Source organism: Canis lupus, chromosome 12 (assembly GCF_048164855.1).
Source record: "Canis lupus baileyi chromosome 12, mCanLup2.hap1, whole genome shotgun sequence".
In the NCBI taxonomy this organism is placed as follows: domain Eukaryota; kingdom Metazoa; phylum Chordata; class Mammalia; order Carnivora; family Canidae; genus Canis; species Canis lupus.
The window spans coordinates 7,417,263-7,439,531 of NC_132849.1; the positions used below are offsets into that span (position 1 = coordinate 7,417,263).

Genomic DNA, 22,269 nt, shown 5'->3' on the forward strand with positions numbered 1-22,269 from the left:
CCAAGGTTCCTTGATCCCCACCACGTTCCAATTCTGTTATTGCAACTGCAGACCGTTACCTAGAATGCTGGGTGCTCCCCCTGCCATTCCAATCGGAGTCTGAGCGAGGGGCATTGCCTTCAGCTCTCAGCTCTGGCATCAGAGCTTGTTGTTGTGGTTACCGACTCTCGAGTGCTCTGGGGTGTTGCCCAAATTGTTGCCAATAGTAAGTAAAGAATTCCTGTATCCTCACCCCTCAGGCCTGATTAAACTTACTTGATTTCACTTGTTTTTAACCCATCCTGTGTTTGGGTTTCTTCTCCCCAGTCCCCAGCTCTACCTCGTCTGCCACTGGTCACCATGGCAGCGCCTCTTGGCCCTCAGTCTGATCCAAGGGCAGAAATCAGCCTCCTGGAAATCAACCAGATTGAGAGGGAACCTGGGCACAGGCTCTGCTTCCTGAGCCCACAGAGGCCACCATTTGATACCCAGTGGTAAGATTGAGGGTGTCTCAGGGAATTTCAGACAATCTGTGCTGCCTCCATCTATCTCTCCCGAAGCTGGGGAAACTTCAGTGAAGCAGATTGGCGAGCAGGTCAAGTTCTGGGCCAAGAAACACGTGGCCAAGTGAGGATGAAGGTGAGTGGGAGAGACCATGGCCCCAGTAACCCCCCAAGCTAGAGTGGGGGGTAGGCCCTCCCCCACAGTCAGCCTGAAATGGGGAGCTCAGCTGCCTGATCTTAGGAGGGGGCTGCAGGGATGTAATGAATCCTGATGCTCTGAGCCCTAATTTTTGTCATGTTCTCACAACTGGCTTTCAGTACAGCAACGGGAGGGAAAATGAAAAAAGATTGATGCAGGGAAAGGTGATAATTGAAGCCTGCTATTTAGGAAAGTGAAGAGTTCCTGAGCTTTCAGGAAAGCACAAGCAAAGTTTTGTTAACATCTCTCCTAATACGAATCACAAAATTGTGGGAAACCTGTTGTGAAGATGATGAAAACAGATATCACCTGAGAGCTTGGAGTGGAGGTACCTCAATACAGGGGTGAGGAGCAAGGTCTCTGGGCCAGCCTTCCCGGGTTATTACTGTTGTGGCACCTACTTCTTCGAATCACAGTACTGAGTAACTTCTTGAAAAGCTCTCAGAGCAGAGCCTGGCACTGTGTAAACCCTGTTCATAATTCTACTGCTTCTAATCACAAACTTTATTAGGATTTGGACATATTCCTTTCAGTTCCTTCTGGCTTTATGCATTATACTTCACACAAGTGCATCTGGATGAATTTTTACCCTCGGCATACTTGTTCAACAGAGAAATCCCAGCTCAGGGGACCCATCAGTCCTGTCGTCCTAGGGGCCTACTTCCTGTCCCTGCTCAGTGTCTACTTAAGAGGCTGCAAGGCTTGCTAGAGTGGCCATGATCAGGGTCGCTGTGAGCGGATGTGAATTTTGACTCTACCAAATACCAGTTACTCACCGTGTCTAGTCACTGCCTGTGGCTCGGGGCTGTTCCTTCCTCGGCTCTAAAATGGGGACTAATCACACGCCCCGTAGTTGGGAGGCTGAGGAAGGAGGCGTGGAGCTCCCACTGCAGAGCCTGGCTGCCGGGGTTACATTTGTCCTGGGCTGGACCCTGCCCCGTCCCTTGAAGGCAGCGAGCACAGCAGCATGTCCAGCTTTCCACTGAGGCAGGCATCTCTGTTTCTCAGGGTGTAAAGAGCTCACCGACATCATCGGACCCGTGCTGGGGGACAAGCTGCAGTTGGAGGAGGGGAAGCGGACAGAGGTGTTCGCTGAGCAGCTCAGGTAAGGAGGGCTCCATGTGGGAGGCTGGAGGGAAGCTGAGGGCATCTCTGACTTGGGGCAGCAACGGGCCTGGGCCAGGAGAAGGGCAGAAACGGTCATGGCAGGCACGTTACACAAATAGTTGTAACACCATTAAGGCCACAGTAATTGGTAGATTATGGACTCCTGTGACTCAGAGCCCCAGCTTCTCTTTTTAAAAAACATGTCAACGTCATCAAATTCAAGTGGACAGTTCATGGCATTTAGCACGTTCACGATGTTGTGAGTTCGCCCCCTCATTTCTATCTGACACCGTCACGACCTTCCTGACCACAGCGTGTCATCCCTTCTTTTAGAACACACGGTCATCTTAACCCCGCCGTTCTCCTGAGCTTGCCAGTTCCCGCCAGCTGATTACGTGATTACGTTCATGCTTCTGTGTGTGGAGCCATGTCCATTCAGTGCATGATGCACTGTATGTGGTTTTTCCAGAAATTGAGTGTGCCCTAAGTGAGAAGCTCAAGGGACGTCTCTCTGATGTGTGTTTAGGAAGACACCTGGCTTTTTACAGACAGAGAAGTAACAAGGGATGTCAAGGAGGCTCACAGGAGCGCCCTCTGATAGAGGAGGCCTTGTTTTACCTTCTTTCTCTGCCACAGGCAGATCGCCACACACATGCCCAAATTCGGCTTCCAGGACTCCTTGGGGAAGTTCTCCCAGAAGTCTCCACAAAAGCTCTTCTAATCTTTGCTTCAACTCTGCATTTACAAATTTTCTCTGTCCCACCCTAGGCAATGTCATATCCTAATTAAAGATCATGCTAAAGAGCTGACCCGGTTGTATCAAAAGTTACGGGGAGGGACAGATATTTCTGAACGCCTCAATGAGCACCTCGAGGACCGCCTCACCCACCATGACCCTGAGCATTCTCGAGGGCAGGGTTTCCAAGAGCAGCTGCCTGAGGGAGGCAGGCTGGCCAAGCGCCTTGCCCGAAAGCTCAGTTCAGGTAAGGCGGCCGCAGGCCCTGATTGCACTAGGCCGCTCCAAGGTCCTGGGCTCACAGGAGACTCCCCACCTGCCCTTACACTGTTTGCAGCAGCTGTCCTTATGAATTTAGGGACACATAAGCCCACTGTGTGTCTAGTGCTGATGTGGGACATAGTTGACAGGACATTTCTGAATTTATTTGCAGAAAATTATGACGATGAGGAGGATGAAGAAAAACAAGAAACACTCACCCCCAGGTGACCATGAGTATTCAGGCACCGGTAATGTGTGGGTAAAAATGGACAGGGCAAGGATGCCTGGGTGGCTCAGTGGTTTGGCGTGATCCCGCTGTCCCGGGATCGAGTTCTGCACTGGGCTCCCCACGGGGAGCCTGCTTCTCTCTCTGCCTGTTTCTCTGCCTCTCTTTCTGTGACTCTCATGAATAAATAAATAGCATCTTTTTTTTAAAAAAATGCACAGGGCCTCCGAAAGGACTCTAAGTGAAGTCTAGAGAGTCTCGCGTGCCAGATGCAAGAAGCAAAACTAGACATGGAAACAATGGATGGCCCCGTTAACTTGGTCGTCTGTTGTCTCTGTGGTACTTGTAAGATCAAGATGAATTCACTAGCCTTAAGATGCCCTGTAGCTACAAAATACCCATTCTTTCCTGTAAATGAACACGAGGAAGAGGTGCATATCTATTTCCTACACAATTCTCTAAGGTCCTTGGTGGGCAGGTGAGTAGCAAAGGAATTGGTAAGCAGACAACCGGCAAAATGAAAAACCAAGAGAAGCACTTAACCCAAACTTGCAGTGTCATGTGACACTATTAATACCATGGTGCCTAGAAGGCACAAATTTCTCCAGTCTGCGAGGACTCCAGAGCTGTAGCCGCCTGATCAATCTATGTTAAAGCCCACACAACCCAGGCACGTGGTGGTTGCCCCTGGCCTGGTCTCCATCTCTGCTTCACGTTGGGACTGTACCATACTGGGATGGCTGGCTCTCATTCCTAGTCAGTCCCTCGGTGACCGGTGCACTGAGTATCTGCTGCGCTGCTCTGCCATCCCTTGGCAGCCACATTCTGTCTCTTACTGGATGGATCGCTTCCTCCCTCTCAAGGCAATGCCCCCCTCACCGCCCCCGCTATGCTTCTTGTGACCACTCCCTGTAACTCCACTCAAAACCACTTAGGAAGCCATGGTGTGGGATCCTCTTGGTCCGATCTTCTGTCATTCCTGTCCTACCTCCCACAGCCTGGAGCAGCAGGAAGTTGAAAAGAAGGGGATCCTCCAGGACCCACCGGATGAATGTGTTTTGACTCCTTCAATTCTCCAAGACGGGAGTGAGAGCCACCAGGCTTCATAATGATTATTGGGAGGAAGAAGACCAAGGCCAGATATGCCCCCAGGTAACTCTGAAGAATCGTGGGCTTTAATTTGGTGGTGACATCTGGTGATCTCGGATCCAGGGAAATCTAGACAGTGCTACACGTACCTGTTTCACCCATTCAGACACCCACACAATGATCCGCTAGCCCTGTTCTCTGTTTCACTATGGTACTCGTACAGGCCCCTTTGTTGATCCTTCTCAAATGTGGGAAAATAGAGTTCACTGATGCAGGATGCTAAGCAATCACAGGATGTCTTGCACTCTCACAGTCTCTCTTTGTGTTGGGTCCAGCCCGAGATGCCCATCTGTCTCTGCCAGTTTGTCATTACAACATTGGCAAGAACTCATGGCAAAGACAGTATTTAGGAAAAAATTCATGCCTCAGTATTTAGGGAAGTAGGCCTTGGACACAGGAGCTTTCTAGGAATCTACCATGCTGCCGGAGCCTGGGGTTCTGATGGTGCTTTCTGTCAGTTTCAACAAAATGTTTGCAAACGTCTTGGTGCTGGTTTTATTGTTTTCTGAGTGTTCTGTGTGTGGTAACTGTTGTGCACTGGGTGGTTCAAACTCCTTCCCCATAAGCTCCCATTCTGCTGTGAGCACTTCCCTGATCTATCCCCAGCGCATCCACACTCTGGCCCCAGATGGAGGCAGACTGGTTCATGTCCCTTTATGGGGACTTCCCATTTGTTTTCTGTCACCACTCCCTCCTCCCTACCACCAAGACCAGCTGGGACTCCCTGTTGACTCAACCTTCTTCTTGCATCTTCCAGTACTCCCTGGAACACGAGGCTCCACAGGGAGCTGCCAGTGGCAGAAGAGAATGAAGTCCCACAGGACTCACTGGATGAATCTTATTGGACTCCTTCAGTTGGCCATGACATGCCAGACGCCTGCAGGCCTTATACAAGTGCCTCATTCACATCTGATAAGCAGGAACTCTTCTTGGGTCTTGATGTGGACGGTAAGTACTCCCATTGTGAGGGCCAGAAAGTTCCTGGGGAGGCCCCAGAGAGCCTCTCTGCTTTCTATCCAACCACCTAAATAGGCTGAGAGATGCAAGCTTGCCAACAGGCCTTGTAGACTCATACTGGTTTTTTTGAACTCTGCTCCTGGATTTAATTTTAAAAACACTGGGGCACCCAGGTGGCTCTGTTGGTTAAGTGTCCAACTCTTGATCTCAGCTCAGGTCTTGATCTCAGGGTTGTGAGGCAAGTCCCATGTTGGGCTCCACACTGGGTATGGAGCCTCCTTAAATAGGAAAAGGCATCATATGGGTCAGACAACTTCTCTTTCCTTCTGTCCCAGACTACCCTCTGCCGCCTGCGCCCTCACTATTGTGCAGTGCAGGCATTGGTACCAAGACAGGAGAGAGGAGAAATGAGGGAAAAAGGCAAAAACCCAGCCGCCACTATGTCACCTGGAGACACCTGGGTAACAGACCTCTTTCTTTTATCAACTAGAGTCTTCTGCTACTCATGAAATTCTATTGCCAGTTGCGTTGCTTCCTATAATCTCTCCTGCTGTCCACACAGGTTTGCAGTCAGCTCCATATTTGCACCATCTATTATATTTTTGCTGATCCCAAAGATTTGCTCCTGAGCTGCCCTCTGTAGCATTTAGATAGAAGATCCTGAGCACCCAGCCCTGCCTGTACCCTGTGGTTTCAGTGAAGCTAAGGCTCTAGCTCTGGTTTTTCATCCCCATGGATGGAGTACTTTGCACCCTCTGTGCAGCATCAGTGATTTTACACGTGTGGATATGGTTTCAGTCAGGTACCTACTCTCTGTGGCACCATGTCGTGTAAATGATCAGTGGCCTGTGCACCTAGGGTGGGTATTGGCCTCAGCACAGGCGATCCCCTCTCCATAATCTTCAGAAAAGTGCTGCCTGCTGAGCAAGACCCCCTTGGGGGCCCTGTCACACAAGCGTGCAGAGTAAAACCCATTTCCCATTTGTTCCCTCTCGGGCTATTTTTTGGACTTCCCTTCTGGGAGAGTATTTGGATTGTTAGCAGAATTTCTTTGCTCTTCAGATCACCCGAGGGCCCACATGGCAGGGAGGAGGCACGGCTCCGACTGAAGCTGACCTGCTCTGGCGTGAGGGTGTTGCAAGTGTCTGGTTAGCCCCCTTTCTGAGAACACATACTCCCTTCACAGTGGAAACCTGAGTGTGTTTGATCACGGAGTGCTGCCCACACCTCCCTGAAGGGTGTGTGATGCTGGGACTGGGTGCTTTGTGCCCTCCCTGAAGACCCACAGAGTCTGACCCTGGAGCACTTCTGGCCCTGGAATCTCCTAAGGGACTCAGACCTCTGCTACATTCCTTACAGCTGTCAGCGCCTCCTCCGGGTGGCAATAGAACATACAGGTGGGTGGGTGGAAGGGCAGTCAAAAATTGTACATGAGAAAGTTCCAAAGGCTCCAGAGCCAAGAAAGGTGCTCCTGACTTGGTCCATGGTACTTTTTCCCAAGTCCCTTTTCTAGTGGTACCTGAAGCCTCAAGGCCAAACGACTTCCGTTGTTCTGTTATCTTTCGGGTACACACTGACATCTGCTTCTCCCCGTGCCCCCAGGCCTCTCTAGAATGTTTTCTGTAGGCTATAGGACGAACGTTACAGGATAATAAGCATGAGTTCCTGCGCACATCTAAAGGCCCTCTGGAGTCAAGGAGGTGATTTTCGCTTCTGGGACTTCGCAGCCTGGGCACCTGCCGTCCCAGCGTTCCCAGGCACAGACATAATGGTGACATCTTCACACACATGATATCTGCCTTTGTGCCCGCTCCCAGGGTGATCTCACAGACGGGCGGGGACGTCAGAAATGGGTGTTCTGGGAGTGCTCAGCTACGGAACACTGGGGTTTATCCCATTGACATCTCTTCTTGCTTCAGCTCCCATTCAGGTGCCCTGTCACCGGGGGCTATTGAGGGGAAACTTGACTTTCCTAAGGGCAGAGGTGCAAACTGCAAGAGCACAGCCACAGCCCAGCACCAAGGAGGCCAATTCTCTGCAGTTGCAGCTGGGCCAGCAGTTGGATCGTGGTGACAACAGAGCCAGGCTCGACCTCTCCCCCACCATCTGGAGCCTGGCAGCCAAGATGGGTTCTGGGGACCAAAGGCCACTCTCCCAAGGTGAGAGGGAAGGGAAGTAGGAAGCTCTAGTCTCTATGTTGGACTCACAGGCTTGTGGCTGGAGGCAACAATGGGGGTAGGTCAAATCTCATGATGCTCCAATACAGGGAGTGAGCAAGAGCCTGGTGTTTAGTATCCATTCTGCCCCGTGTCCAGGGGCTCTTTAACGGGACAAGCCATTCATCTTCTTATGTATTTTCCCTTCAGTACCTTCATCTGAAACCCCTGACAATGGTGTCCGATCCATCGAAGTTGGAGCGTGATACAACATTATTTTTAGGGGGCCTGATCCAACAACCACTGCTTGATAACATCTCTGAATTTGTAATGTCTAATTCTTGTGTCTCTGTGGTGCTTTAATGCTTGGGAAATGGTTTCATGGCATTGTTACACGTGGGGTGGAGCAATTTTCCCCCGGCTCCACTTTGGCTGGACCCCATCTTCCCTGGCTTTCTCAGAGGCTCGTGTGCCAATTTTTCTCCTCTTCCACATCTTCAAGCCAATTTTCCCTGTTAAGCTTTCACAGCCGCAGTGGAAATAGAGACTCACAACACAATCTCTTGTTTATTTTTTTCTTTTTCTAAAGAAATAAGGGGCCACCCTCTTAGATAAAGTGCACACGTCACTCTCTTCTCTCATCTTCCCTCCAGCTCATCATCTCCTCTCATCTCCATCGCCTCCTCCCCAGACTCCTGCTCATAGGATCCACCTCTGTTCAGATTTCCTTAAGACCGAACTTTTCAACCCTCCCCTGGGTCATGGTGTCTTTACCCTCCCTCCCTTTACGTGTCCCTTCCTGGAGCCTGGGGTGTCCCGGGGCTCCCCTGTCAGGCTCAGAACTCATCTGAGAAATGAGGTGATCCAGTACCCACGTGGAGGTAACAAAAGGAGCAGCACTGTCTCACCAGGGAGAGGCCCGAGAGAAAGAGCTCAGTGAGTGTTTGAGGAAGCACAGCTTTGACAAGGGCCTTAGAAACTGAGGTACTTATTGTCTTCTCCCTCTAGCTTCTCTGTCACCTCTCCTTGGCTCCCACAGTCCTGGCCCTGACTCCACCTGCTGGCTTAGTCCCTCTCTCTATGACTCACTTTCCACAGAGACCTGAGCAGGAAACCAGGGTCCATGCCAGATTTTTTTTGTCCATTCTGGCTTTCATAACAAAAATGCCCAGACAGGTTGGCTTATTAACGTCAGAAATTAATATCTCACTGTTCTGGAGGCTGAGTAGAGCCACAATCCAACAGGTGCACATTCAGTGCCTGGTGACACTTCCTGCTTGGTTCACAGGTGGCTGCTTCTAGTTATGTCCTCACTGGGTGGAGAGGTGAGGAAGCTCTGTGGGGTCTCTTTTATAGGGTAGGAATCCCTTTAATGGGGGGCTCTGCCTCCCACGGGTTCACTCCACAACACCATCATAGTAGGGATCACGTTGCAACATATGAATTGGGGGCAAATACATTCTATCATTCTATAGGCTGATGGTTTTACTCTGTGTTGTTCCCACTTCCTCCACCTCGTAATTCTTCCTCGATGTTTAAAGGCTCACCTGTTTCTTGCAAAAGTTTTTCTCATTCTTCTTGAATTTGTGTATTTTTTCCAATTTCAACTGCCAAGAAGGGGGTCTTACAATATTCTGTTGCATGTCCCCCAGCCCCTATGTAATCATTTACTCATTAAGTACATACGGACATACAGATACACACATTTATATCTTATGGCACAACAGATGGGTATTTGGTGTGTATATTATACATAATGCACGTATATGAAATATATGTTGAGGCATGTTGGAGAGATTCCCTAGCTTTCTCATTCCTTGTTGCTTCCCAAAGCTTCCCTTCAACTTTGACTTGGGTGAGATCTCTACAATATCCTCTCTAATAGTGCAGACTCTTTCCAGCATGATTTCCTTGCCTTTGTCTCTTCTCCGTAACTCTTTGTTTTTACCAATGCTGTTTTTCCCCATTTCACTTTCATCCATTGCGAGCCTATTGACCTCCTGGCCCTCTTGGTAGGGTAAAAAAGATGAACAAAACAGGAAATAATCAAAATGTGTCCATTGGCTTCTCCTCACTCGTGAACATTCCGATGGCCTCTCTCGTCCTGCCCACTGGCCTTCTTTGACGTCTTACTGGTAGGGGCTCAGAAAGATCCTGAATGACAACGGATCCTGTTGATGTGCTTTTATTTTCAGAGCTGGGTTTGGATGCATCCGTGGGCATGACAAACCACACTCTCAAGCTGGAAGGTGAAACTGCTGAGGGCTCGGTGGCCAGTCAGTGTGAGTGTCAAGTCTTTGACCCCATGAAGGCCCCAGGTGTCACGAAACACAAGATTATCAAGAGGAAACTGCAGTTCATTCAGGGGCAACTTGCATGCAGATTTCCCGCCTTCAAGCTTAGGGCGCAGAGGTAATCACATCTGTGCTGTTGGGGCATGGGTTCCAATTGCTCTTCTTCAGATTACAGCTCCATCCTCTCCACCACTGTTCGTGCTCTTCCTCCTGTGTTCGCTCCCATAGCTGGTGCTTCTTTTGTTTGCTCTTATCTCTGTTTCCCACAAGGGCTGCCGCCCTGCCGGCCCTTCCATCTCCATCACCTGGTTGCATCTGAACTCTGCTGTGTTCCTGCTGGGGCTGTCCTGAGGTGCCCTCTCCCCTCTCCTCATGACAAGGGGGCAGCAGGCCCCATGGGCCTCCTCAGCAGAGCAGCATCATCTACACATGTCACCAAACACGCAACAGTCTGCCGGAAATCACACAGTTTCTTGGCTTCTTTGCCATCACCACCACCCCCTCACCCCCCAGCCCCCCCCAACCCCGCTTCCACAACTCCATGGCCTCTTTCTCCCAGGAGCATTGTCTTAATGAGCCATTGCACGAGGATTCTCCTCCTGGGTCTTTCAGGGAATCTGACCTCGGATGACACTTAACCCTCATCTTCTCAATGTGAATAAGAAGTATGAAAACAGAGGAGAAAGATCCCCCAGGACAAAAACTAAATGAGAACCTGAGTCATGGCTGGGAGTGCCACACTCGGCGGCCTGGAGTCAGGTTTTTCCTCAGCCTCAGATGAGAAAGGAAGTCCCGTATGGGGCTTCCGGGAACTTTGTGTCCCCCACCTTAGGGGGGACATGGTAGTTGGCATCAGGTGGAGGACAGGAATGGCACTTTTCTAGAGAGACATCGGCCAAAGGTAGAAGCTAATGCCAGGTTTCCAAAAGGAATAGAACATGAGGTGCTTAGGCATCAAGACGTCTCCCCTTTTCGCGGTCATCACCATGTCTCCACGCTCAGTAGGAATCAGCGAAAAGGTAACTGGGTTGAATTTCAGGCAAGAGAACATTCTAGAGCATTGTACTGAATTCACTTCGGGCTGCTTTTGGAAGAGCCGGGGAGATGCACAAGAATCGAGTCCAACAGAGAAAGAAAGTCATTCATGGCAGGTTGTCAGAAAGAAGACCAACATTCTTAGGGACAGTGTCCTCCTGGTGGAAGAGATGAGGCCGAGAAAACACTGGTGTGAATTAGGGTAGCTTAGCGAATACTTCTAAATCAATCATGCTAGGATAAAAGAAACACTGAGTCAGCTGTGAACTAACACGAGTGCCTTCTCCCAGTACCTTAACATTCTGATTTCAAGATTGTGAGGTGGAATTTGGGTAACAGGATTTTTTAAAAGCTCCACTAGTATGCTCCTAGAAATTAGAAGGGCCATGGATGCAGTAGGGTCTCCGTGAGCAGTACAGAAGGGTCCCGTGTGGCTTCTACTTCCTAGAAAAGCTGTTTATCAGCCATTGACGGAATCGGCATTCCTCCCTCAACACCGCAGCCTAGAGAAAGCAGAGGAAAAAGATACGCAGAGGAACTAGATGGATGATCTCTCTTTTGGATCTTAGTCTCCCACAAATTTTATAATATGGGATACAGGAGGAATAAAACCCTGCATAGGAACCCAGTGTCCAACATAGAATCTCTTCCCTGATCAAAAATAAAGGAATTTAGTGCTTTCTTTCCTCCTCTGACATTGAAAACGCCAATTCACTAGTCACTAAGTGGATTTGAAAGCCCCCGTCAGAGTCACTGCAGCTTGCAACAAAATATTTTAATCAAAGTTTGTGCTTATACAAAATCTCAGTAGGGAATTTTAGGTCTCATTCTCCTGTGTTAATCCACTTGCAGGCCCTTCTGCACACCAGTGTAAACACTGAGAAACTTTCTTACTTAGGGAAAGTTTGGAAAAGAAGGGATGACAATCTAGGGAGCTAAATAAAACTAATGCTTTTTCATTTTCACTTCAGAATTTGGTGAGTCCATCTACGGAGGATATTCCTGGAAATGCCCTAAGTTCTATCCTGTGGGACATTACCTTCAGAGAATGTTGGTGGACCTGAGTGAAAATGAGTAGGGCCATGGCTACATGCCCTGATCTTTTTGTTAATTCCCCTTGAGTCTCTCCTTCTTGGGATCCTCCCTCAGCCCCTTTGGGCGTCTTCCTGTCAGGCCACGTGACCAACAGCATCTACTGCTTGCACACACCTCCAGAACTGAGGCTTTCTTCTCCCTTCCCCCACATGTTTGGGCAGGGCCTGAGCCTGTGTCTCGTCTCAGTCTCCAGGGTTTTCAGGAACAGGTCACATGGCTCGGGCGGTCCTTAGCCTCTTGGACCACATCTCCTCATCTGCACATGGCAGAACTGAACTTGGGGACATTCTGAGGCCCCTTCCGGCTCTCACATTCTAGGACTCCTTCTATAGCCTGGCCTCCTCCTCAGAAGACTGGGACAAGGGTGAGAAGGGGGAGTGTTTGTCTGCCAAGGGTCCCCTCCTTCCTATGGCAGACTGTTTGTGAATATGTGTGTTAGGTGCTGAGTGCCCCCCTCCCTGGGAAGCAAGAGAAAGCCACCACTTGGCTTCTGCTGAAGCAGGTTCAAGCATGAAGTGGCTGCTGAGGAGGAGGTAGTCAGGATCTGGCAAAAGTTCACAGCAGCCTTGAGCTTGGGTTCACCAGGTTCCTTCTGGGTGGAGCACAGGGGTCCCTGGGTCCTGCAACACAGGCCGCTGTAAGTTTAGTGAGGTGTCACTTCTGACCTGTGGCTCCTACTCTCCAGCTCGGCCTGCTTGTGGGTCCCCCGTCAGCTTCTTCTCTGCACAGGAGCTCAGCTTGCTCCTGGCCTCCGTGACCACGTAGCCACCCCTCCAGGCTCAGCTATCAGCAGCATCTGACAAAGACTCACATTCCATTTCTCTCTCTCTCTCTCTCTCTGCCAGATACCAAGTACCTCAGGAAATAGGAGAAGAGATTCCTCATGTGAATGAAATCCTACCATAGAACCCCATCATTTTCCACTTGATGAAAAGAAATCTAAAACAGTGCAGCAGGAAAAGCCCCAACAGAGCACGGAAGGGATCCTTTGCTGAGAATCAACATCACAACCACAAGCCACTCTGTGATTTTGACTGCAACACACGGTTTGACGAGAGAAATTCTAGCCCTTCAGCCTCCACTCGTGATAAATCGCCAAGGAGACCAATGCCTGACTGGATCACGTGCAGGTTTGAGAGACCTTAAGTCTTGCTCCTCTCAATTCCATCCCGCGATGAACCCGAGGACTCGGGAGCAACGTGGAAAAAGAGCACGTGTCAAACTGGACATTCTGGGCCAACAGATGGGCTGCGCTAGGAGCAGACAGCATTAACTGTGCAGTGTTCCGGCCGCAAAGGGTTAGCCTGAATTTGAGCACAAGGTAGGCATCAGTCAACTTCAGGATGTAGACCATCGAACAAGACGCCTGTCTTTCTTCAAACAGTCATTGTCACCACAAATAAGAGACGACAAAAAGGAGAAGAGATCTTTTGGGTTCCAAAGGACTAAAAAAGTGTGTCACTGTTTAGTCCTTTCAAGCCCAAGACATCTCCTCACCTTTAGGTGGCTGTCTCTGGTGGTGGTGACATTTCCTTGTTTGTAGGGGACAGGTCAGATATCCGTCTAAATGGTCTACATCCTGAAGTTGTCTGATCCTGATTAGGATCAGGAAATTAAATTCCTCCTGATTAAATTCAGCCTAACCCTTTCGCCAGGGCACTCCATAGTTAAGGCTCTGTGTGTCCCAGCTCAGCCCACCCGGAGACCGAGAGCGCCAGTTTGCCCGTCACCGTTCTTGCGAGAGCAGCATGGGTCACGTGCTATGGAGGGGCCCGTGAGATCTGTTCACAGGAACACATGGTTTTCTCTCTAAAACTAGTAATGTGGTGAGTGGAGCTCTGAGAATGTATGAAGATCCTTTTCTGCAAAGCCTTTCTCTGAAATGTTGTCATCCTGTGATGATCCCTGTGGTGTGTCATCACCGCATCCGTGTGTGTACATTGGAAGGATTCTAACTTTATCATTCCTGTACAACGTGTATTGGCTGGCATTGTGCCGTGGAACACACTCCCTCCCCGCTCTACATCATTAGAGTTTTTGTTTTGGCGATCACTGTGGCCTTGTGAATTTTTGTATTCGATGCTCTAATCCCTCACTCTCCTGGTTGATTTGGTGGATATGGATATAAAGTGATGTAAATATTCTGGGATTTCATCATATTTAATGCAAAGTCTCCATCTCTTGTAGGCTATACTTACTCGATGGGGAAAAAATTCTGACCATGTTCCTCTCTCTGTGGTATTTTCTGTTTTCTGTGAGTGCACATATGTCGGCCTACATGTGCCTTTGGTGTTTAGGAAGCTTGTCATAGGCAGGGCCGAACATTGCACCAACCGTTCTTGGACACGTTGGGTTCCGTATTAATTTGTCATCCTTTTCACATCCAGTCTCTAAGTTTTAAGTGATCTCTCAACCTCAAAGTTTTGACATTACTCTGTTTTCTCTTTTCTCTTGTCTTAACCTGCACTCTTATTGTATTGTTTCCACCCAGTAAACAGATGCCATTTACATCCTATTTTTCTCACCTGCTCCATTTCCAGATTTTTGTTTTAGATCCGCACTTAAGTTTCTTTAATGGTCACCATCTGTTCGAAAGTCAAAATGTCCCCAGTCCTCTCTCCTTGGGTGAAATCTTTAAATGACTCCTAGTGATGGAATGGGGACTCCCTGAGTGTTGCTGGAATTAAAATTTTTTAAAATTGAAGAACAATTTTAAAAAGATGAAACATTGCTTTGTAGATTTCATTGACTTGACTTCATGTCATTGGCCTGTGGTTGTCTTCCTCTACCCAAACATGGGCAGTTCAAGGTCATGGGTCAGTGGTGCTTGATGTCCACGGTGGATGTGTCCGTGCTGTTGAGTGACATAGAAGCTGAGGTTGAGAAGGCAGGGGATGCTTCTCCCTCTGCCTGTGTCTCTGCCTCTCTCTCTCTCTCTCTCTCTCTGTGACTATCATAAATAAATTAAAAAATTAAAAAAAAAATTAAAAAAAAAAAGGGATCCCTGGGTGGCGCAGTGGTTTGGCGCCTGCCTTTGGCCCAGGGCGCGATCCTGGAGATCCGGGATCGAATCCCACATCGGGCTCCTGGTGCATGGAGCCTGCTTCTCCCTCTGCCTGTGTCTCTGCCTCTCTCTCTCTCTCTCTCTCTCTCTCTGTGACTATCATAAATAAATAAAAAAATTAAAAAAAAAATTTAGAGAAGGCAGGGGAAAGTGATGCCCTGAAGCACCTCCTCACTTCTTCAGCATATGTTCCCACCTACTACGTCTTATGAACCAGAGACTTAGGAGGTCCCTGAGGAAGGGGCCCTGATCAAGGACATTTTCAACTTCTAATGTTTGTGGGTCCTGCTCCTGGGCTCCAGGGAAGCTATGCCTCCACACTTACGGAGGTCAAAATGACTCCACAAAAACTCAAAGCCTGGACTCTATGTCTGCCCCAAGCACACGTTGTACGTCTGCTTTATTAAGGAAAATAACCAAAAAGGACCCTCCTGGGAAAGATAAGAAAACAGGAAGAAGTGTACCTGGTTCCCATAAGATTAAAATCATTATCGTATATCATCACTGCATATAATGGAAACTTAGGACCAGGAACTGCAGTGTCTCTGCAAAGTCTTTGTCTAACAAGTTTTAAATTTTTATGTAAAAAATGTAGATAACCCTACACCAAATATTCATTTTCCAGAACACTCTCTTCTTTGTGAAGATTGCCCACCCGAGGCCACTGTCTTTTGGGCTCAAATAAAATTTCCTTCCTTTTTAAAAAAATAAATATTAAAAATATTTATTCATTTTGCATGGAGAGCTCAATCTCTTCAGTTTATTGTCTGGACTTACCTGAGTTGAAGGTGCAAGGGTGTGGCCACATGGCACTGAGCGCTCAAGGTAGAGGACAGAGGACTGGATCGATCACTTCTTTTTTTTTTTTTTTAAGCATCAGTTTTAAAATCTAAATTCAGAGCAATAACATGTAACGTATCATTAGTTTTAGAGGTACAGGTCAGTGATTCATGAGTTCCATATAATACCCAGTGTTCGTTCCATCACGTGCCCTCCTTAATGCCCATCACCAGTTACCCTATTCCCTACCTGCCTCTCCTCCAGCAACCCTCAGTTTGTTTCCTATGATTAAGAGTCTCTTATGCTTTGTCTCCCTCTCAGATTTCATCTTGTTTTATTTTTATTTTTCCCTCTCTTCTCCCATGACCCTCTAGTTTTCTTACAATCCACGTATGAGTGAGATTGTATGAAAATTGACTTTCTCTGACTGACTTACTTCACTGAGCATGACACCCTCTAGTTCCATCCACCTAGTTGCAAGTGTCAGGATTTCATATTTCGATGGCTGAGAAGCATTTCATTCTCTAACCATTCATCTGTCGATGGACATCTGAGTCCTCTCCATAACTTGGCTATTGTGGACATTATTGCTAAACGCTGGGGTGCAGGTGCCCCTTCGGATCACTACATTTGTATATTTAGGATAAGTCCTTACTAGTGCATTTGCTGGGTCGTAGAGTAGTTGTTCTATCTTCAAATTTTGATGAACCTCCAGAGTGTTTTCCAGGGTGGCTGCACCAGTTTGCATTCCCACCCACAGTGTAAGAGGGTTTCCCATTCTCTGCATCCTCACCAACATCTGCCGATTCCTGGCTTGTTCATTTTAGCCATTCTGACTGGTGTGGGGTGGGATCTCATTGTGGTTTGATTTGTATTTCCCTGATGCCGAGTGATGCGGAACAGTTCTTCATGAGTCTGTTGGCCATTTGTAGCTCTCTTTGGAGAAATGTCTCTTTCTTCTGCCCATTTCAGTTTTTAAAAAAGATATTTATTCATTCGTTCGTTTGTTTATGTGCAGGTACAAGCAAGGGGGAGGATACAGACAGACGCAGTCTCCCCTCTGAGCAGGGAGTCCGCTGCGGGGATCGATCCCAGGACACTGGGATCATGACCTGAGCCAAAGGCAGATGTTTAACCCACTGAGCCACCCAGGCACCCCTGCCCATTTCTTGATTGAATTATTTGTTCTTGGGTGTGATTTTGATAAGTTCTTTACAGATGTGGGATACTAGCCCTTTATCTGATAAGACATTTGCAAAAAATATCTTCTCCCATTCTGTCAGTTGTCTTTTGGTTTTGTCAGCGGTGTCCTTTGCTGTGCAAGAGCTTTTTATCTTGAAGTCCCAACAGTTGGTGTTTACTTTCGTTTCTCTGCCTTTGGAGACATGCCTAGCAAGAAGTTGCCGAAGCCGAAGTCACAGAAGTTGCTGCCTGCGTTCTCCTCTAGAATTTCGATGATTACTGTCTCACATTCAAGTCTTTCACCCTATTGAGTCTGTTTTATGTGTGGTGTAAGAAATGGTCCAGTTCCCTTCTTCTGCATGTGCTGTCCAATTCCCCCATCCCCAAGCCATTTTGTTGAAGAGATTATCTTTCTCCCATTGGATGTTCTTTCGTGCCTTGTCAAAGATTACTTGACCATAGAGTTGTGAGCTCATTTCTGGGTTCTCTATTCTGTTCCATCGGCCTATGTGTCTGCTTTTGGGTTGTTTTTTGTCTGTCTGTCTGTTTGTTTTTTGCCAGTACCATACTGTCTGGATGAGTACAGCCTTGTCATAGAGCTTGAAGTTTGGAATTGTGCTGTCACCACTTTTGGTTTTCTTTTTTCAACATTCCTTTGGTTTTCGTGTCTTTTGTGGTTCCATACAAATTTTAGGATTATTTGTTCCAGCTCTGTGAAAAAAGTTGGTGGTATTGTGATAGGGATTGCATTGAATGCGTACATTGCTCAAGGTAGCATAGACATTTTCACAACATTTGTTCTTCCAATCCATGAGCATGGAACATTGTTTCATTTCTCTGTGTCTTCTTCAGTTTCTTTCATGAGTGTTTTATATTTTTCTGAGTAGAGATCCTTTGCCTCTTTGGTTTATTCCTAGATATCTCATGGTTTTTGGTGTAATAGTAAATGGGATCGACTTACTTTCTCCTTCTTCTGTCTTATTGTTAGTGTACAGAAATGCAACCGATTTCTGTGACGATTTTATGTCCTGTCACTTAGCTGAATTTCTGTATGCATTCTACCAATTTTAGGGTAGAGTCTTTTGGGTTTTCCATATAGAGAATCATGGCATCTGTGAAGAGTGAGAGTTTGACTTCTTCTTGGCCAATTCAGAAGCCTTTTCTTTCTTTTTTGTTGTCTGGTTACTGAAGCTGGGTCTGGTAGTACTATGTCAAACAACAGTAGCGAGAGTGGACACCCTTATAGTGTTCTTGACTTTAGGGGAAAGGCTCTCGGTTTTCTTCCTATTGAGAATATTTATTATTTTTTTATTTTTTTTAGGTCTTTTTTTAATTTTTTTTTCATTTATTTATGATAGTCACACACAGAGAGAGAGAGAGAGAGAGGCAGAGACACAGGCAGAGGGAGAAGCAGACTCCATGCACCGGGAGCCTGACGCGGCACTCGATCCCGGGTCTCCAGGATCGCGCCCTGGGCCAAAGGCAGGCGCTAAACCACTGCGCCACCCAGGGATCCCCTATTGAGAATATTTACTGTGGGCTTTTCGTATAAGGCTTTTATGATATGAAGGTATGTTTCCTCCATCCTTACACTGTGAAAGGTTTTAATCAAGGAAGCATGCTGTACTATGTCATGTGCTTTTCCTACATCTATTGAGAGGATCATAGGGTTCTTGTCCTTTCTCTTATCAACGTAGTATATCCCATTGATTGATTTGAGATGTTGGACCATCCTGGCAACCCAGGAATAAATCCCACTTGGTCGTGGTGAATAATCCTTTTTTAACGGACTGTTGGATCCTATTGGCTAGTATCGTGGTGAGAATTTTGGCACCCATGTTCATCATGGATATTGGTCTGTTACCTCCTTTCTGGTGGGGTCTTTGTCTGGTTTTGGGGTCAAGGTAATGTTGGCCTCATAGAAAGAGTTTGGAAGTGTTCCTTCCATTTCTATCTTCTGAAACAGCTTCAGAAGAATAGGTATTCATTCTCCCTTAAATGTTTGGGAGAATTCCTCTGGGAAGCCATTCGACCTTGGACTCTTGTCTGTTGGGATATTTTTTGACTGCTTCAATTTCCTTGCTGGTTTTGAGTCTGTTCAAGTTTTCTATTACTTCCTGTTTCAGTGTTTGGTAGTTTATACATCTCCAGGAATGCACCCATTTCTTCCAGATTGCCTAATTTGTTGGCATATACTTGTTCATAATCGGTTCTTTTTTTTTTAAGATTTTATTTATTTATTCATGATAGACAGAGAGAGAGAGAGGCAGAGACAAAGGCAGAGGGAGAAGCAGGCTCCATGCAGGGAGCCCGATGTGGGTCTCGATCCCAGGAACCCAGGATGGTTCCCTGGGCCAAAGGCAGGCGCTAAACCGCTGAGCCACCCAGGGATCCCCCATAATCGGTTCTTATAATGATTTGTATTTCTTTGGTATTGGTTGTGACCTCTCCTCTTTCATTCATGATTTTATCGATTTGGGTCCTTCCTTTCTCTTTTCTGTTTGACGAGTCTTGGCCAGTGCTTTATTAACCTTATTAATTTGTTCAAAGAACCAGCTCCTAGTTTCATCGATCTATTCTAATGTTCTTTTTCATTTCTATTTCATTGATTTCTGCTCTAATCTTTATTAGTTCTCTTCTCCTGCTGGGCTTAGGCTTTCTTTGCTGTTCTTTCTCCAGCTCCTTTAGGTGTAAGGTAAGGTTAGGTGTAGTGGAGACCTTTCTCGTTTCTTGAAAAAGGCTTGTCTGCCCTATCCTTCCCTCTTAAGACCACCTTTGCTGCATCCCAAAGCTTCCATGAATCTTTAGAATTCTTCTCGAATTTCCTGGTTGAACCCATTCTTTCTTTAGTAGGACGCTCTTTAGCCTCCATTCCATGTATATGACTTCTGTCCCAATTTCCTCTTGTGATCGAATTCAAGTCTCAAAGCAGTGTGGTCTTACAATAATACGTATGCACGGAATGATGCCATTTTGTGGTACTGGCTGACACCTGATTTATGACACGGTATGTGATCTATTCTGGAGAATGTTCCTTGTGCACTTGAGAAGAATGTGTATTCTGTTGCTGTAGGATGGACTGCTCTGAATACATCTGTGAAGTCCATCTGGTCCAGTGTGTCATTCAAAGCCTGTGTTTCCTTCTTGATCTTCTGTTTAGTCGATCTGTCCATTGCAGTGAGAAAGGTGATAAAGTCCCCTACTATTATCGTATTGTGATCAACATGTGCTTTCAATTTAGTTATTAAATGGTTTATAGAATTGGCTGCTCCCATTTTAGAGGCATTAATATTAACATTGTTAGAGCTTCTTGTTGGATAGACCCTTTAGTTACGATATACTGTCCACCTCATCTCCACGTACAGTCCTTGTTGTAAAATCTAAATTGTCCAATATAAAGATTACTAAACCAGCTTTCCATTAATGTCCATTAGCACGATAAGTGGTTTTGGACCCTCTCACTTTCTATGTGAAAGATGTCCCTTTGGGTCTAAAGTGTGTCTCTTGCAGACCGCGTATCAATGGGTCTTGCTTTTTTATCCAATCTGATACCCTGTGTCTTTTGATTAGGGCATTTAGCCCATACATTCAGAGTAACTATTGAGCGATATAAATTCAATGACATTGTACTACCTGTAAAGTCACCGTTTCTGTATATTACATCTTTTTCTTTCTAGTCTTCTAATCTGTTGATTCCACTGCACGCTATCAGGCTGAGAACAGCTATTCTATTTTCATATTTATTTCCTTTTCCAAAGAAAACCGTTGGTTTGAATCGACCTAAAAGTGAATTTGATAAAAAATAAAAATGTAACTTGAGGGAAAACATGTTACCTATATGACAGGCGTCATGTACGTTTATTGAAAATACTAACACATTCCCCAGCAAGTTCGTGGATTAATAGCAGGTGGCTTGCAAATCAGAAACTAAACCTTTCACATGGACTTTAAAGCTCTGCCATGAGCAATGGGGCCTATTCTTAGGACGGCTCCTTGACGGTAACCTGAGAGAATGCTGATCCCACAGTGTGAAAATGAGGTCAGGCCATGAGTTCACCCTCCCTATTTTTTCTTTTTCATTTTTTCTTTGGCTAACTCCCTTTTGTTCTTCTCTGCTGACTCCTTTCTTTCCTGAGCCTCTATAGAAGAACACTTACAAGATGGTCTCTGCAAAGCCTTGTGGCTGTCCCAGCAAAGGTAACCCTACAACCCCACACATGGACTGGCTTCTCCTTGTTTGGAAGTTTCCTCTGCACTTCCCAGAGACCAATGGAAAGGGCTCAAGGCCTGGTGTCTAACCCTGGCCCCATGGCTTTGGGTGGCCCCTCCTCATCTCTAAGAGGGGGCACTAGACTAAGGGGATTCTGAGCTCCTCAGTGCACTGCAGCCCCAAGGGGAACAGACGGATCTGACTTTAGACGGGCTTGACATTTCACATGGTTAGGCCTCTACTGACCCAGCCACAGTAAGAAACGTCAGCCTTGTTTCCCCAGGGAGATGTCAGCCCACTTCCAATGCAGAGTTCACCCCTGTGACTTTTAGAACAGCCTTCCAAACTGAGCCCTTTCAGCCAGAAAGAAGAGCTTCCCTCCTATTTGTTCTTAGGACTTGCCTATGATCTGGCCACAACTTGTTTGTCCCAGATTGCCTTTCCCTTAAGATTCCCACGGATCCCAGTTTTGCTGATAAAATACCTGGCGGAAAAAAAAAAATAAATAAATAAATACCTGGCGGTTTCTCTTTTTTAGGTTTCCAGACAGTGTGTCCCTTTGCCTGCTGCAGCTTTGAGAGCCCCCCTCCCCCGCCCCCATCCTCGCCCCAGCAACAGCAGGCAGAGTCCTCCTCACACAGCATCCCCTGACCTCCTATTTGGCCTCTTCCTGTTGAAGGGTCCCTGTCATTCCAGGGGGCTGCCTGGATAACCAGGCAGGGTCATCTCCCCATCTCAAGGTGCTTACCGTCAGCACCTCTGCAGGGGCCCTCGCGCTGTGTGATGGAACACCACGGTCACAGGTTCCCGGCATCAGCGTGGGGACCTCCTAGGCAGGGGGCATTCCTGTGCCCACCACCACCCTATTCACTCAGGTGACTAGTGGACGCCCCCTACCCCCCAATCCTTTGTGATTTCAACAATTCGGTAAAAGTAAAACACGCCTCAAGGCGCAATGGGAACAAGGCAGATCAGAACCCTAGGGCGCTCCACGGATGACCATAAGGTTGCCCAAGTACTCCTCTCTTCAGAGGCGCGGCTTTGCCCCGTTTCCCAGACCTGGCTTTTTCCCTGGGAGGCTGATTTGATAGCAGAAGTCGCATCCAAGGGGACGCGCCCAGCGGTGGAGGGAGGGAAGGAGGGAAGGCGGTGGCAGAAGGGGCGCCTGGGACCCCACTCCCCCCTGCTCTGAACTGTGAGTCTGGTCCCAGGGAGCAGAAGGGATGGTGCCCTTGGCCCTGCCCTTGCCTCTCAAGCAGGGGGACCCTTGTGCGCCTCCCCGGGCGGCCACGAGGGGGCGCACTCCCTCCCCGGATCCCGCCCGGGGAACCGGCAG

At 47.5% G+C, this 22,269-nt stretch overlaps 1 protein-coding gene and 1 long non-coding RNA gene across 7 annotated transcripts; one reads left to right on the forward strand and one right to left on the reverse strand.

Moving 5' to 3' along the window:
* Positions 1–77: 77 nt before the first annotated feature.
* Positions 78–14,594, forward strand: LOC140601039 (NBPF family member NBPF6-like). 6 transcript variants are annotated; one of them, XM_072769511.1, is made up of 12 exons: positions 78–205; positions 307–618; positions 1,690–1,786; positions 2,557–2,771; positions 2,958–4,163; positions 4,918–5,108; positions 5,453–5,578; positions 5,680–5,919; positions 6,180–7,276; positions 9,469–9,685; positions 11,574–12,061; positions 12,543–14,594. In XM_072769511.1, the coding sequence occupies exons 9-11, from the start codon at positions 6,967–6,969 to the stop codon at positions 11,581–11,583; spliced, it is 537 nt and encodes a 178-aa protein (XP_072625612.1). In that variant the 5' UTR covers positions 78–205; positions 307–618; positions 1,690–1,786; positions 2,557–2,771; positions 2,958–4,163; positions 4,918–5,108; positions 5,453–5,578; positions 5,680–5,919; positions 6,180–6,966; the 3' UTR covers positions 11,584–12,061; positions 12,543–14,594. The 6 variants fall into 6 exon arrangements, with proteins under 6 accessions (XP_072625612.1, XP_072625610.1, XP_072625611.1 ...); XM_072769509.1 differs by lacking the exon at positions 11,574–12,061 and having other exon boundaries at positions 12,543–13,018; positions 13,353–14,593; XM_072769510.1 differs by lacking the exon at positions 11,574–12,061 and having other exon boundaries at positions 12,543–12,827; positions 13,353–14,593.
* Positions 12,544–22,006, reverse strand: LOC140601040 (uncharacterized). Its single transcript, XR_012004100.1, has 4 exons — positions 21,682–22,006; positions 20,357–20,503; positions 15,539–15,650; positions 12,544–14,551 (listed from the first exon to the last, which is right to left on the reverse strand). It is a non-coding gene; the product is annotated as an uncharacterized lncRNA (long non-coding RNA).
* Between the last annotated feature and the right edge of the window lie 263 nt (positions 22,007–22,269).